This window comes from Eulemur rufifrons, chromosome 14 (assembly GCF_041146395.1).
Source record: "Eulemur rufifrons isolate Redbay chromosome 14, OSU_ERuf_1, whole genome shotgun sequence".
Classification (NCBI taxonomy): domain Eukaryota; kingdom Metazoa; phylum Chordata; class Mammalia; order Primates; family Lemuridae; genus Eulemur; species Eulemur rufifrons.
Genome location: NC_090996.1, coordinates 10,743,958 through 10,760,563, shown reverse-complemented (window position 1 = coordinate 10,760,563; position 16,606 = coordinate 10,743,958). Strand labels below are relative to the sequence as shown.

Below are 16,606 nucleotides of genomic sequence, written 5' to 3'. Positions count from 1 at the left end.
GTGTCTGGTACATAATAGTCACTTGAGCTCAATTTTTATTTGTTCAATGGATGCACCTGTGGCCCTGAGCTTGAACAGATCCAAGTTGAACAAAAACAGTGAGGGTGTGAAAGCATCATGTGACTTGGAAAGTACCAGACAGAAGATATTTGTTATTATCTCATTATTCTTGAGGATATGTCTACTTTCCCATTAATGATCCTTAATTATGATATTTTTAATAGAAATGTTGGGAATATTTTTCCTTACTTTTTTAAAAAAAGGCAATTTATTTTTGAAATAGATATTAAAATTCTGGTGAGTTTACAAGAGGTTCCTAGTCTGTAAGAGTGACAAAGCTTCTGAACTCTATAGTAGCACTGTTCCAGGATGACAAGGAGCATGTTATTCTCCTTGTTTCCCTAAGCAAGCAGCCCCAGGCCAAGACTAGAGCCAGGCTGAAAAGGTATTTGCCAAAAGAAGGATCATCTTACCCTATGTCCTTCATTGGAAGAGAGGACTCTGAGCCAGAAAGTTTCCCTATAAACCACCATAAGCAAGATCAGCTGAGGGTCTCTCATATTTATTCATTGCTGATCCTTTTTTTTCTTGTTCAATTCAATTTTTTTCCTATGGGGACAAATCATTGCATTATTCCCCATCATAGCAAATGCACACTGAGGGAAGACCTTTTCACGTTGATGTCAACTTTTCTTCACATAGTTTTTACAGGTTTGAGGTGAGATTTTCTTGCTATTATTGTGGTTTTATGGTCAGAGACCCAGGAAAGCCTGAATCCTGCCCTGCCAATCATCCCAACCCCTGGAGACTCAGGGAACAGTACCAGCCTGGGCTCCAGCTACCAGTTTATAAGCATCTGAGCCACATCCAGTGTCCTCCATCACTGGGCTCGCTGGGAACAGGTGAGCTGGAAAATAGTCTAGGTCTGCCTTGCTCCCCACTCTCAGCCCCAAATCTGAGTCGAAGACCTGTGGGTTCAGGCCCACTGTGGACAAAGGGAGATTGCTGACTGGACTTCAGCAAGATGCATAGGTAGAAGAGGACTAATCACAATCAGGGCCAGGCTGGGAGGAAGGCAGCTCCATCCCCAGATGCAGACACTGTGGGGCACACTGTCCTTCATGGAACACGGGCCGAAGATCTCCTTGGCCTCTGACCAAGTGGATATGTAATTCTCTTTCTTTTGATGGGGTCAGGGAGATAGAAAAGGAATGGGTTAAGGCAAAATCATGAGGGGAAGATGGTAAATGTTCTTTCTCCAGTGTTTGATGTTATTGTCATCATCATCATTATCTACAGCAGAACACTTTTATTGCATTGTTTTAAACCAGGCACAATGATAGAGTCTTCTGAGTATGTGGTAATTAAGATGAACAAGGCTTTTTTTTTTTTTTTTTTTTGGAGACAGAGTCTCACTTTGTTGCCCAGGCTAGAGTGAGTGCCGTGGCATCAGCTTAGCTCACAGCAACCTCAGACTCCTCGGCTTAAGCGATCCTGCTGCCTCAGCCTCCCTAGTAGCTGGGACTACAGGCATGCGCCACTATGCCCGGCTAATTTTTCTATATATATTTTTAGTTGTCCGTATAATTTCTTTCTATTTTTAGTAGAGACGGGGTCTCGCTCTTGCTCAGGCTGGTCTCGAACTCCTGACCTTGAGCGATCCACCCGCCTCGGCCTCCCAGAGTGCTAGGATTACAGGCGTGAGCCACCATGCCCGGCCAAGGCCTTTTTATAGAACTTAAAAAGGACCCAAGGGTCCCATCTGGGGCAGAGTTTGGGGTGAATGCGAATGATGCTAAGAAGAGCATGAAAATGACTGTCATAGAATTGGAGTCCTATGGAGCTCTAGAGGGGAAAGGAGACCCTCTTCTGGCTGGGGACACTTGATGTGTGTTCATTAAGAACATCATATTTTATCTGAGCCTTGAAAGAAATGTAGAATTTTATAGAAATAGCCAAAATGGACCAGCCTGAACAGCACAAGTGGGAATTGGAAAAGCGTGGTGTGCTTGGTACAATGGTGAATTCTAGACTGACTGGAAGTGTCAAATGGCCAGAAATTGGAGAGACCTGGACTAAAAGCCAGTTGTAGTGACCTTCTGAGAAATGCTTTCCTCCACTGCACTCCTCGCAGCCCAGGATATTACTCTGTTGGGTAGGGAACCACATATAACCTCTCCAGCCACAAACTCATCTTTATGAGGCCTTCCTCTCATGTCACTCTCCAGGAAAACTTGTGGAGAAGCTCATTCAAAGGATTAGGATGGCCCATTCACTTCATGTTCTTCACACCCAGAGAACCAATGCTAGGCCAGATCTCCCTTGTTTTTTTATCATGTGGATGGCAGGCCTTTCTTTCCTAGAAAAAAAGAGAGCACATGGTGGGACAGGGGGGTCTGCTTAGGGCTCATCAGGGTCAGTGGAGAGGACAGTCACTATAGGTCCTCCTGACACGAAAGCCTGGACCTACAGGAGACTATCCAATAGGAGGCAAGGCCAGGAGTGGGGTGGCTTCCAGGAGGATAGTCAAGCCTGTCCCCATGGGTTCAACACAGAACACGGGAATGCTGTGCGAGTGTGGCAGGTAATATCTGTAGAGAGAAAGAAATTGTACTGCATGAAGGTTGAGGGTTAAGGAACTGTGCACACCCATGGTGGCTCTCAGAGGGGCATCTCTTTAGCACAGGCCAGCAGCACGGGCCTTGGATTCCTGAGTTCATCATTTTCGTGTGGAATGTATGACCTGTCCACCTTCTCCAGAAGATCTGCAGATAAATTTGCATCTGCAGATGTGGTTCTGCATCTTTCGGGCAGATTCTATTCCCCCTTTGGTGTTCTGGGAGTACCCTGTGCAAGGGTCACAAAGCCGCATACTTGGAAATGACCTGCTAGAGCAGTGAGGGGGACTCCCCAGCCATGGTGACAATCTAGGACAAGAGGTCAGTGTTCCCCCTGACCTGTCTGTGCACCTGTCCATGAGGTTCATTTCCTTCCCAGCACAAAGACCCTGAGGGTGAAATCTGCTGTGTCACAGCCCATGAACCAAGCCTTCAGGCTGAACAGTTTCTTTAGAGCTCCCTTCACATCCTTGTTCCTTAGGCAGTAGATGAAGGACACCAGTGAGGGTGGCCATTTGGGCATCTCTTGAGGGCATAACATCTGACTGCAAACTCACATCAGGTCACTAGCTCTCTCCTCAGACTTGAGCCTCAGTGGCAGGGTGCCGTTATGGTGGTGCAGCCATAGAGGATTGTATTCTACCCAAGGAACCTCAACCCTTGTGTCATCATATCCAGGGAGCTCCTGATGATGGTCCCCAGCACCGGATCAGAGGGCGGCTGGCACAGTGCTGCTGTACCCAAGAGAGCTGCAGTGTTCCCACTCCTCTAGCCCTTAGGGAGTGCTACTCCTAACGCAAGGGAAAGTACAGTGCCCCAAAAGGGTAGACCCTCGGACAAAGGAAACCAAAGGGAGCACTTCTCAGTGTCTGAGAGCTCTTTGCTTGGGGCTGTGAGAGGCAGTTCCACTTTCAGCAGAGACACAAACTGTGTGCTCAGCTCTGCAAGGGAGCAGTGAAATACTATCCCACTGGCCAAGTGGCCTCTTTGCTTGAGCCCAGGCCTAGAGAGAGAGGGCTTCTCCCCCGTCTGCCCACCGCTGCAGACACAGCCCTTACTGCTCCCTCGGGAAACTGGCACAGGCCAGTGGAAGGGCAGCCTATCTGGGGCTGTGTGGAGGACCGTGGCTTGGCCTCCCGCCTGTGCTTGCAAAAAACGTGGGTCCCCTCAGGGAGCTGCAGTGTTCTTCCCACAGAAAGCGGGAGAGCCAGAGAGCAGGAGAGCTGTGTGTTTGAGGTTGTGGGGGAAAATTCCACATTGCAGCCATTTCCAGAGGGCACAGAGGTTTAGTGTTGAGCTGGAGGGCAGGCATCTCCTAGGCTCTGGGTACACTGCAGACTGGAAATAAACAGTAGTGCCTGACCGAAGTGAGTATCACAAGCGTCAGGACAGGAGCGTAACAGGGAAACAGATCACGTTCTTACCTGAAGTCTCATCACCAGACAGACCCTCTCCTCTGCGGAGACCTCGGGCATTTCACCAGGAGCCCAAACACTCCTCGATGCCCCCATCAGGGCAGGTGGTGGCACCAGCCACTGGGGGACCCAAGGGCGGGCTTGCTTGGTTAAGCTCCACACAGCTTCACGCCTTCCATGACTGAGCGCAGTGCCCAAGCCACCGCGCGCTCCTCCAACCACCAGAACTCTCTAACCAGAGAGCTTCTTCCCCCCAGAATGATCCAGCATAGACCTTACTAGTACCACCGCCTGCTCTTACCTGCAAGTGCCGCCTACTGACCTGGAGGTCGAACTGCACAACCCAGTACAAAATCTGCTGGCACAAGGACAACACGTTCGGGAATGAGACCTCTGCCACCCCGGCTCCACAAGAGGCCATGACCCTGCCCACATGCACAGCACATCACTACTACAAGCAGCATTTGGGAAAGCCACCACACTAAGGCTATCTATTCATATGACCGAGGAATTCCCAGAAGTAAACCCAGATGACCCTACTCAACATACATTGTAGTCACATCCTCAAGGGGAGATAAAAAGTTCCATCCAAACAAAAGTAAATTCAAAAATAACAAGAAGTGACAGTTTCTCCACATGGGAAGGAAGCCCCATGAAGTTTTGGACTAGCAAATTACCTACTAGAGCAGTCATGGTGACAATCAAAGACAATGAGATCTGAGTTCCTCCTGCCCTGTTTGTGCATCCCTGGGGCACAGACATAAAGGCCCTGAGGGGGAAGTCAGCTGTGTCACAGACCACAGAATAAAGCCTTCAGGTTAAACAGTTTCCTTAGGGCTCCCTTCATGTCCTTGTTTCTCAGGCAGTAGATGAAGGGATTCAGCATGGGGGTCACCACCATGTACAATACTGAAGCCAACGAAGCCTTGTCAGGGGAGTGGGAGGATGAGGGACTCAGGTAGACCCCTGTGATGGTCCCATAGAAGAGGATGACCACAGTCAGGTGGGAGCCACAGGTGGAAAAGGCCTTCTGTTTACCACGGGCAGATGGGACCCTGAGCACAGCAGACACAATGCGTGTGTAGGAGACAAGAATGCCAAGGAAGGGCATGAGGACGATCGTGCCCCCCAGCAGCAGAATCATGAGGTGATTGAGCTGGGTGTTGGAACAGGAGAGCTGGAGCAGGGGAATGAGGTCACAGAAGAAGTAAGGAATGATATTGCTGGCACAGAAGTCCAGCCGTGCCATGAGCAGGGTGTGTAGCAGGGAGTGGAGGCTGGCAATGAGCCATGAGCTCCCCAGCATCAGGGCACAGACATGCAGACTCATCTTGGAGGAGTAGTGCAGGGGGTGGCAGATGGCCACATAGCGGTCATAGGCCATAGCTGTTAAGAGGAAGTTGTCCATGTTGGCAAGCAGGATGCAGAAGTAGATCTGGGCTAGGCAGCCACTGTAAGAGATAGACTGAGTCTGCGTCTGGATATTCACAAGCATCTTGGGGACTGTGGCAGAGATGAAGCAGAAATCCACCAGGGAGAGGTTGCTGAGGAAGAAGTACATGGGAGTGTGGAGGTGGGTGTCTGAGCCAATGGCCAGGATGATGAGCAGGTTCCCTGCAGCGCCGACTAGGTACATGGCAAGGAAGAGCCCGAAGACCAGCTCTTGCCTGTCTGGCTGGCTGGAGAGCCCTAGCAGGATGAACTCAGAGGCCCTCGTGTGGTTCCTGCTCTCCATGGGCGACTCATCCTGCCAGGAGAGCCAAGCAGTCACAGAGGAGTAGGAGGTGGAGGTTTCCGTGCCTCCCTCTGTCCTACCTACACTCTCTCAGCTCACACCTAGTCGCATCACTGTGCTCATTTGGTACGAACCTCAAAGAAGGCTCTCAGACTATTTTAAAAAAAAAAAAACCAAAGCCTGAAGCAGGGAGCCCTACATCCTTGACAGACCCCAACGTCAGGGTGTGGTTTATGTTCCCGCTAAAATGCTACTGGCTCTGGACTGAGTGAGCCCCATCTCCATCTGCCATCACTCAGTGGAGAATCCTGGTGGTGTATGGCCATGTATTCAGTGCTGGCAGCAATGAGGGGGTTACTTAGAGTGTTTTATCCCCCAAATTTTCATCACACTCTCATTCTTTGATATGAGCAATTGATAGTGTCTCAAGATTAAGTAAACAGCTATAGAAATGTAGTTCCTCCCACTCCCCACAAGAGGGCCACCGGAGGTCATTTCCATATGAAATTGTGGGCGCACAATGGCACATGTGCAGAACCAGAGAGTATCGTCTGTACACACCCTCCTTCCCGCACACCTCTTTCCCCTTCAGTGCTTTGTCTCCCTTAGTCTCGGACCCCCATAGAGCCCAGGGCTCAGGGGGCTTTGGCTTCTTCTCATCACCAACTCTAGGTACCTTGGTTACGTGCTGATGCTGGGGATGGAGCAGGTCAGGGCAGCCTGGACAGAAGGGTCTGCTGCCCGGGACGGCTCAGCCAGTGTTTCTGCTTGGGCTTTACCCAGGAAAGGCCTCAGCCCTGGAGAGTGATCACAGACAGGTGGGAGTTGCCCCTGCAGATACCAAAGAGAAACTGCAGGTGTAACATTGCTCAAGGTCACAGAGATTATGGCAGGGCCACATGGGGATCCCACTAAATTGGAATTCATAATAGTTCACAGAGACTTCAGCTGAACTTTCGTTAGACATAGCATAAATTATTTTTCATGGATTCACAAGAAAGAGTGGGATTTAGGTATGAGAAAGCAAATCTATAAAGAGAAAGAGGAAAAAAGAAAGGGCTGGAGTTAGTGTGCTGATTGGGGATGGGGCACAAGCAATGGGGACATCCATCTAGGAAGGCTCTGGGGTGGGGTCTTGGCCCCTGGGACCTGGGTGGGGGTGAGAGGGGAAATCGGTCTTGGGAGGCTGACTTTGTCCCCGCCACGATGTTGCTGAGGTCCGGCCTGCTTGGAGCAAGGAACTTACCAGCACGGTCAGGCAGGGCAAAGCAGGGATGGAGATCTCAGCTACTCGGGACCTCCCAGCTGGGTTCTTGGCCTGTGCTGAGAGCTGTGCCTTTGTATAGCCGATAAATGGCCCATTTTGAATTGGTGTTTTACTGATTTGATTCTTTTAGGGACCAATCCTTTTGTTCCTTTGGTAGGATTTTTTTTGGAAAATGAAAACCATAAGATGGAAATGCAGGAACCTAAGAGGAGAGAAATCTATTTGTTGATAAGAATAAATGAAGAGAAACGTATATGATACTTGACGTGGCTGAGATCTTCATCTGATCCGTGCTCAGTAAAGAGCTTTTATGAGGTGATGCGAGAGAAAAGAAACAATACAGGACACTTTTGTCATTCACAAAAATCTTCTGGTCAGATGTGAAATATTTGCATCAATACCTAGGGCCAGGAAGCTGACACTTATTGAGCACCTGCTGTGTGTCACATACAGGGCTAGCATGTACACGTGTTTAATTCCATCCTCACGCCAGCCTAGACGAGGTCAGCATCATTATTCTTTTACAGATAAGTAAACTGACACAGAAAGTGCTCAAATAATTTCCCCCAGAGACATCAGCACTTGATTTTAGGTCAGTGTGATTTCAAAGCAATTCTCCTTCATTTCATGGCTTTGAAAAGACACAGGAACAAGTGCTACTAGGAATCTTAAACTCTAGATATGTGTATAAATGGATCGGGGAGTCCTAGGGTAAGCAGGTTGGAACTGGAGTAGGTGAATGGTGCAGGACATGGTTGGGGAGGGAGTCTGTCCTGGGGAGAGAGCACCCATTGGTGTGGCTGCCGTGTAGATGCAAGGGTGACAATGCATGTGTGCAGGGAGGCAGTGTGTGCACTGACAAAGGCTTGACCTTTCCTAGACTAATATTCCCTCCCAGCCAAGGGTGCCCGTGTCCTCCCTTCACTTCCAATACCCCCAATTTTTCCCCATAGATATAGGAGAAGAAAAATCTTCTTGTTACTACTTCCCAGTTATTAGAAATATTCTCTTTCCAAGGACTTCTATTTTAAGAAAACCAAAGCTGAGAAAGTGTCACTAAAAAGAGAAAGGGCTTTCTCCCTAGTTTCTGGATCACTGCTGTCATGATGAAGACATCTTCCGCTTTAAAAATCCACCCTTGACCTTCATGGCTTATCAAATAAAAATAAATGACTACTTAAAAATACATAAAATATTCCCAAAGATGCAAAAAGAAGTAGAAAACATGAATATAATACTAATACAGAAAAAAATATAAAGTTATTAAATAGTTTCTAAAAGGGAATCTGGGTCCAGTGAAGAAAAATTTCTAACATTCTAGGAACCAATAATTCATTCAACAATTAAAAAATATAAAAATGATAGCATGTTAATTATCTGAAAATGGATATAGTAATAATGTTTGCTTAAAGGTGGTGTTGTGAGGATTAAATAACAAAATGCACAAAACATGCTTAGAATAGTGTACTGCACATAGTACACACACTGTGAACATTAGCTATGATTATTATTACTATTACTCAATTCATGTTTAGAGGTAAATATGATTGTAACCTCAAACTAAACATAGACAATGAAAAGAATATTTTAGGCCAATTTTGTTCATAGACATAGATACAAATGCCACAGATAAAATATTTACAAATAAAGAAAACAACGTTTTGAAAGAATTAGCTGTTAACCTCAAAGAAATCTATTAACGTAGTTGATCACAAACAAAATATCGAAATAATGTCATTAGATCCAGATAAGGCATCCAGATGAATTTATCATTGCCTTATAGATTAAAACTCTCAAAATATTAGAAGTGTTTCTTTAATATAAACTGTGTATTTTAAAATGAGTCAACATATTTATTGAAGAACACTTCAAAATTTTCCTTAAGAAGACATGAATGTTCTCTATTATCATTCCTCATTTAACATTTCCGTAGAAATACTGGTGATGCCTATCTGAAAATAAAAAAAGAAATAAAAACATAACATTTTGCAAAAGATATATTTATAACTAAGCTATTAAAAGAAATAAGGCAATTGTTAGAAATCGTTTAGCAAAGGTGCAGAATATAACATCACACAAATATGAATTAATTGCTTACTGATATACCAACACAAAATAATAATTAAACGAAGCAATGAAAAAGATGATTTTATTCCCACTAATGATGAAATTGAATATTTGAATTTGGATTCAACTTGAAACATAAAATATTTGTTCAAAAAAAGTTATAACATAAAGTTAAGGAATATGTAAGATATAAGTAGATTCTAATTGAAAGGCATACATATAATTCAAATGACTATGCTTTTCAAGGAAGTATATAGATATGTTATTATCTATATACTTGTTAATGTACTTAACTTAATAAATTAATAAATGTACACTATAGACCAGGGAATTTATTATGTAGTTAAATGTTAGCTATTTAATTCTGCTCCAAACTCTATAGATAAGAACTCTTATCTAACTGAGGCTTATAGAGATTAAGTAAATGTGTAAAAATGTAAGAATTTAATATTTTGAACCACACAGGAGGAAACAAATAAGATGAAAAAAGAAGATAACTGGTTCAAAGACATTTGTTGAAATATCATTCTTAAATTTTAAAAATTTGAAACAACCAAATGTTCAACATAACAGAAGGATATATTTGCAAACTATGACATATCAATGCAATTGATCACTACACAATAAAAATGACAGTGTGTCAATTTCTGGATATTTGTCTATGATATAGATTTAAAAGCAGAACAAAAGATATCCTATAGTACAGATGGAATTTGTGACAAAATGTTTGCAGTAGAATTATACATACACCAACAAAAATAAGATGCTAATTTGGAAAGCAATGGGAACAGGCTGAGGTTTAATTTCCACTAGTTTATTCCCTGCTGAGTGCTTACATTCATTGTGATGCTGGCAATGAGGGAGGCCATTCAAGCAGTCAAGCTGTCCTTAGTACCAACAAACATGTTCTGAGGTCTCTTTCCAGGTTAAACATTAGAAGGGATTGGAATTGCCAGACAACAGAATTGCTGGAGAAGCCTCCATTGTAGGGAACAAGGGCAGGGACTGAGAGAGGTTGTCCACGAACCAAATCCTCTGTGATTTAGGAAGTGTGCACTCTGCTAAAACAATGGGATTGGATTCCTGCCTAGATTCCAAGGTCCCCTATAGGTTTCAGGTTCTGCTTGTCTTGGGGAAGTAGAGGAAGAGGAAATGGCTTTTGCCTGAGATATTTAGGGGCTTTGGGGAAGGAGGGTCTCTTCCTGCACCCACAGTGGCACTGACCTGTCCAGTTGTCTGATTTCTGCCCCTGCCCCCTCCTGAGTTGCTCCTCCTGTTTAAGGAGGGCAGAAAGCTCACAAGAAGCCTGAGGCTGGAGACACAAGCCTGGGCCCCATGGAAAGCAAGATGAGAAAGCAGTTGGGTAGATGGCAGGGTGGGACAGGTGGTGAGGAGAGCAGGGCCCCATTCCCTGATTCCTGGGCCAAGGAGAAGTGTGTGGGCCTCACACTTGGATTATTTGCAGGGTTACTCTTGGGCTCTAGGGAGCAATCCCCATGGGCATAGTTAGAAATAAATATGTAGTAATTGCCTGGGGTCCTGCTGGGACCATGTCTCCTGAGCTGCAGACTTATAATCTAATTTATCTTGTTGATTCTATCTCCAAAGTTCATGTTGATGTTTAACTTCCATATATATGTAGATTTTCCAGTTGTCCTTTACTGTTGACTTCTAGTTTTATTTCATTGTGATTGGAAAAGATACTTTGCATGATTTTAATCTTTGTAAATTTATAAGGACTTGATTTGTGGCCTGACATGTGGTCTATCCTGTACAATGTTCCATATGCACTTGAGTAGAAGGTGTATTCTTCTGTCCCTGGGTGGCATTGACTGCATTATTCCTTTTTATGTTCCGCCCTCTCAAGTTAAATGTCATTAATTCCATGTGTGACAGTAAAGTGATCTAGGTCCCTTTAATTTATTAATTCATGCAGCAAATGGTTACTGAGCACTTATTCTGTGTCAGGCTCTTTTCTTGGTACTGTTGAGACAACAGCAAACAAAGCAATGTCCTTACCCTCATGGAGCTTACATTCTAGCAAAACAGACAAGAGCTATAATATAAATAATATCATACTACCTCATGGTAAGTAGGATTTAAAAAATAAAGTAGAAGAAGGGGGAAGATAATGAAGAGTTATGCTGTAGACAGAGTAGTCAGGGAAGCCCATTTTGGCAATGTAACATTTCAGAAGATATCAACAGGAAATGAAGGAGTGTCTAGCAATTCCAAGACCTGGGGAATGATGTGTGCAAAGGTCAAGTGGAAGCTGGCGTGTCCAAGAAATGGCAAGGGGTCGATGTGACTGGCAATTAAATTAAGCAAGGAGTTGCAGATGAAATGGGAGAAACAGCCAGGGGCCAGATCATATACGGCATTTAAAGTCCAAATAGGTCCTTTGAATTTTCTCTAAGTAGGATATAGGGAGAATTTAAAGCATTTTAAGTAGTAGAATGAAATGATCTATGTTTTGAAAGGATGGTTCTAACCACTGTGTTTAGTATAAGAGCAGAAAAGGGATGCAACTTAGGAGGCTATTACAATAGTTCAGGAAGGATATAATGGTGAAAATGGTAATGTATAGTCATTGTCTTGGTCAGTTGAGGCTGCAATAAGAAAAATACTATAGACAGGAAGGTTTAAACAACAAACATTTATTTCTCACAGTTCTGGAAGCTGGGAGGTCCAAGATCAAGGTGGACCAGAGTCAGTGTCCAGTGGGAACCTGCTTCCAAGTTCAGAAAACAAAAAGGTGAAATCATGAAAGTGAAGATTCCTACCTGATATGGCAGGACCAATTTAGACCAAAGCAAGGCACAACGTACGTTTTTAAAAAGTTAAGTTTCACAGGGGAGGATTCTGAACACCTAGTTTAGCACAAGAATCACACTAGGCACTCAATAAATATGTCTTAAATATAACATATTATAAGCATTATTTGTATGTATTATGATATATATATATGTATACAAAACGTATTATTCCTGCCTCCTTCTGAATTCTTATATATTGTGATCCAAAGAACTCTAAGGGTCTATGAATACAACTTTCTTATCATCTTTCCTTCCTTCAGCCTATCTTTAATCACCCTTAATTTTCCATGTTTCCAATATGAAACAATATACTCCTATTTTATACTCCATAAATACCCTTTGGTGGCATGTTTTATGTATGTTTTCTGTTAATGAAGATAATAAGGGGAAAAGGACTTCATATCTTTATCTTGCTATCTTTCTTCAGAGTGTCACTGGCCTTTATATGCCTTCTTTTAAAGGGAATATTATTAAGTTTTTGCCTAAATCTCTAAAGATCTCAGAACATGGCCCATGGTGCTTGATTGACTGACATCAAGTTAAAATAGTAGAATTTGCCATATCATTCTTGCAGCAAAGAGCATCAGGGATCTAGATCCCTGAAAAGTCTTAGAGACACACCCAAATCAATTTAAAGAGCTTTTCCCATTCCACTCTAAACTGGGGGTAACTCTAATGCAGTCACTAGGTGATAATATCTCTTCTCAACACTCTCCTCAGAGCCTTAGCTACATCCTTATTCCGAAGAGTATAAATCAAAGGATTCAGTGTGGGAGTAATGATGCTATAGAACACAGAACCAACTTTGTCTTGCAGTGGAGTGCGCTGAGACCTGGGCCTCATATATGAGAAGATGCAGGCACCAAACCAGAGGGAAACAACAATGAGGTGAGAGCTACAAGTGGCAAAGGCATTTCTCTTACTCCCAGCTGAACGCATATGAATGACACTGTGGACGATGAAGGCATAGGATGTAGAAACCAGTAAGATAGGGAGGAGGAGAAGGAGGATAGTGCTGATATACACTGTGGTCTCATAAACAGAGATGTCACCACATACCAACTTCACAACAGCTGGGAACTCACAGTAGAAGTGGTGGATTTTCCGAGCCCCACAGAAAGGGAAGTGCATCAAGGTCACTGTGTGAACAAGGGAATTCATGGATGCCCCTAACCACGACATAGCAGCCATCATCAGTCCCACCTTTTTGTTCATGAGCACAGTATAATGCAGTGGATGGCAGATGGCGACATAGCGGTCATAGGACATGAGAGCTAGGAGAAGACACTCCGCACCACCCAGGGACAAGTAGAGGAAGTGCTGGGCAGCACAGCCCACAAAGGAGATGGACTTCTTGCCCGAGAGGTAGTTGGTAGCCATCTTGGGGATGGTTGTGGAGACGTGCATCAGGTCCATGAGGGAGAGCTGGCTGAGCAGGAAGTACATCGGTGTGTGAAGCCGGGGGTCAGCGCAGATGAGGAGAATGGTGAGACTATTGCCACTGACTGCAATAAGGAAGACCATCATGGTCAAGGAGAAAAGGAAAAGGTGGGTGAGAGAGTCATCAAAGAGCCCCTCAAGGATGAAGTCAGCCAGATAGGTCTGATTCCTCTGCCACATGTCCCCTTTCTCAGTCCCTGGGGAAACAGAGAGGAGATGAAGGGTGATTCCAGAAATGCTGGGGTACAGACTACCTGACAAAAAGCACTTTGGAGTGCAGGAAGAATTCATGAAGAGAGTTGTTTTTTTCTATTTCTAATTATGCAACAGCTCTAATAATTGAAATAACATTTTTTTTAAAGAGAAAACCTAAAATCTGTCTTCACAAGCATGATCAGTCTGATTCTGTACTATATTAAGTGCCAAACTTCTAGACTCATGTCATTAAGGGGAAAACACGCATTTGTGTGCATACCCACAGGGGCATGTACATGTTTATATATATGCACACACACACACACACAAATAGGTTTGGGAGGGTTTGCAGGCAGTTTCAGGGTGTTGGGTTTTTATTGAGGATTTTTTCCTTATTTTATCAGTGAGGGTTAACCAAACATTCTGAACAGGGTCTGCATGTACGTATACAAGTAACAAATTTTGTTAGGAACTTTGGCCTTACACAGTTGTGGAAGAAGGTAAGGCAGTCTGTATAAGGCTATCTCACCTTTGTGTCTGATGCTGGAACTTGAATTCCCTGGGGCAAGTTGTCAATAAGGAAAGTTGGATGTAAAGAGGGGCCGATCAAGGACAGGCTGGTACCCACAAGCATGAGCTGTAACCCACAAGGGAAGACTGAAACCCATGTCAGTTCTTGTTGCCTCTGCAGCTGGTGGTGTGGGTATCTTGCAGAAGCTGGGGCTCCTCTTAGTGGCACTGATGCACACATCCGGTGAGGTCAGAGGAGCTACAGGAGGACTCAGGGGCCCATAGAGCAACTGCAGGCCCAACCGCTGCTTCACACCACTGAGCTGAGTCAGCAGACCAGTGACAACTGTGTAAACCGCAAAACAGCTGCTTTCCCTCAGCCCTTTGAATCTCTCATTCTCTTCTTGGCCCACCTTAACTAGAAACACACGAAAATAGGAATTCTGGGAAAAGTAGTTTATCCTAGCCAAGCCACCATCTTCTATCAATTTGGCACACAAACACTACTTTTTAAGTCACGCTTAATCTCTAAATAAACACAACAAATTCATGTCTCTAACATGATCCAACCACCTGCAAACAACCAAACACATGCTAACCTTTTCCCCAGAAGAAAATACAAAGGTAGATTTGGGAATTTTTGTTTGTTTATTTGCCTTTGGATGATGTTCGTTCTTCCCCTAACTGAGTCATATGTCCCATTTCATATTTTGTAACTTAAAACAAAAATATTTGATTAATATATATGTAAAATATTCCTACAGAAACAAAGAAAAAGGAATCATTACTATTAGCTACAGAATAGATCATCCTACACAAGTACTAACCCATTCCTTGGATGTCAGCCCCCTTTTCCCCAAGTCTCCTGCTATTGGCCAACGGACCCATGAATAAAGCAGCCACGGAAGAACGGATAAAGATTTTGAATGGCTTCAACAACAAGAAACACCCACCAAGGCCAATCTGGCTACAGCTGCTGCTGAGTGCCCAATGTGCCAACAGCTGAGACCAAAACACTGAGTCCCAGAGATGGCACCATTCCGGGATGATCAGCCAACTACTTGGTGGCAGATTGATTACACTGGACCACTTTCAACCGGCATGGGACAGTGAGTTGTTCTTACTGAAATAGAAACTTACTGTGGATATAGATTTACCTTCCTGACCTGCAGTGCTGCTGCCAAGTGTACTATCTGTGGATTCATAGGATGTTTTATTCACCATAATGGTGTCCATGCAGTACTGCTTCTGACCAATGACTCATATGACAGCAAATAAAGTGTGGAAATGGGCCCATGGTCGAGGAATTCACTGGTCTTACCTTAGGTCCTCTATCATCCTGCAACAACTGGCCTGACAGAACTGTAGAATGGCCTTTTAAAGATCAGCTAGTTGGCAATACTTGCATTGCTGGGGCCATGTCCTCCAGGATGTGATGTATGCTCTAAATCTGCATCCAATTTATGGTGCCGTTTCTTCCATAATGAGCATTCACAGGACCGCAAATCAAGGAGTAGAAAGCGTGAGTCCTATCACTATAACCTCTATAACTATGAACCACCAGAAAAATTTTTCTGTCCTGTCCCTGCACTTTGAGGTCTTGCACTTTTAGAGGTCTTAGTTCCAATGGGAGAAATTCTTCCACCAGGTGTTACAACAACGATTCCATTTAATTAGAGTGAAGACTGCCACCCTGCCCTTTTGGGGTCCTCTTAGCACTAACTGAAGGCAAACAAGGTTTGTCTATTAACTGGTCTGATTCATGCTGACCCACAAAGGGAAACCAACTTACTACTTCACAATGCAGATAAAGAGACACCTAGAGTCAGGAGATTTTCTAGGGGACCACTTTGTACTCCCATGTGCAGTGAAATAAGTAAATAGAAAACAACCCAATTCACAGAGGACTGTTAGTGGCCCAGATCCTTCAGAAATGAAGGTTTAGGTCACCCCACCAGACAAGAAACCATGATCAACTGTAGACAAAGGGCATAGGGAAAGGGTAATGAAAGAGGGTATTTACAAATACCAGCCATAAACATGTGAGCAACTATGAAAACAAAAACTGTAGTAGTTATGGGCATTTCTTCCCTATTTTGTATATGTACATGTGTGTATATACTTACATATACTGATTATTTTTCTTTCTTCTTGTCTGTCATTGACTTATCTAGCATAAGAGGTATTAATAATAGTTAACTCATATCTCAGTATTTAAGTTATGGGATGTTGAGGGTTAGGGTCCAGACATGGGAACCCCAGGAGTGGGACAGCAAGACTTTGCCAAAGAGCAACCTGTGGACATCTCAGTTCATTGAGCAAAAGCTGCTTGACCTTGAGGGGAACATTCCACTGACCAGGGATGTCTGCAAACAGACCCTGCCTTGAAGCCTGAGGGCTACAGCCTGGATGTCTGCAAAGGGCCCCCCAGGCTTGTAATCTGAAGGCGGAGAGAATGATCAAAGGATGTCAGCCCAGCAGATAAGAGCAGTTTGCTATTCTAAGCCCGAGGCAATATTCCCATCTCTCTCCTGAGTTCATGT

General features: G+C 44.1%; 2 protein-coding genes across 2 annotated transcripts; both read right to left on the bottom strand.

The window, feature by feature from the left end:
• Positions 1 to 4,823: 4,823 nt before the first annotated feature.
• On the bottom strand, positions 4,824 to 5,768 carry LOC138394612 (putative olfactory receptor 1F12P). The gene has a single exon (XM_069486769.1). It carries the CDS (start codon positions 5,766 to 5,768, stop codon positions 4,824 to 4,826), a length of 945 nt encoding a protein of 314 aa, XP_069342870.1.
• Positions 5,769 to 12,602: 6,834 nt separating this feature from the next.
• Positions 12,603 to 13,538, bottom strand: LOC138394489 (olfactory receptor 2AE1). The gene has a single exon (XM_069486500.1). The coding sequence runs from the start codon at positions 13,536 to 13,538 to the stop codon at positions 12,603 to 12,605; it is 936 nt and encodes a 311-aa protein (XP_069342601.1).
• Between the last annotated feature and the right edge of the window lie 3,068 nt (positions 13,539 to 16,606).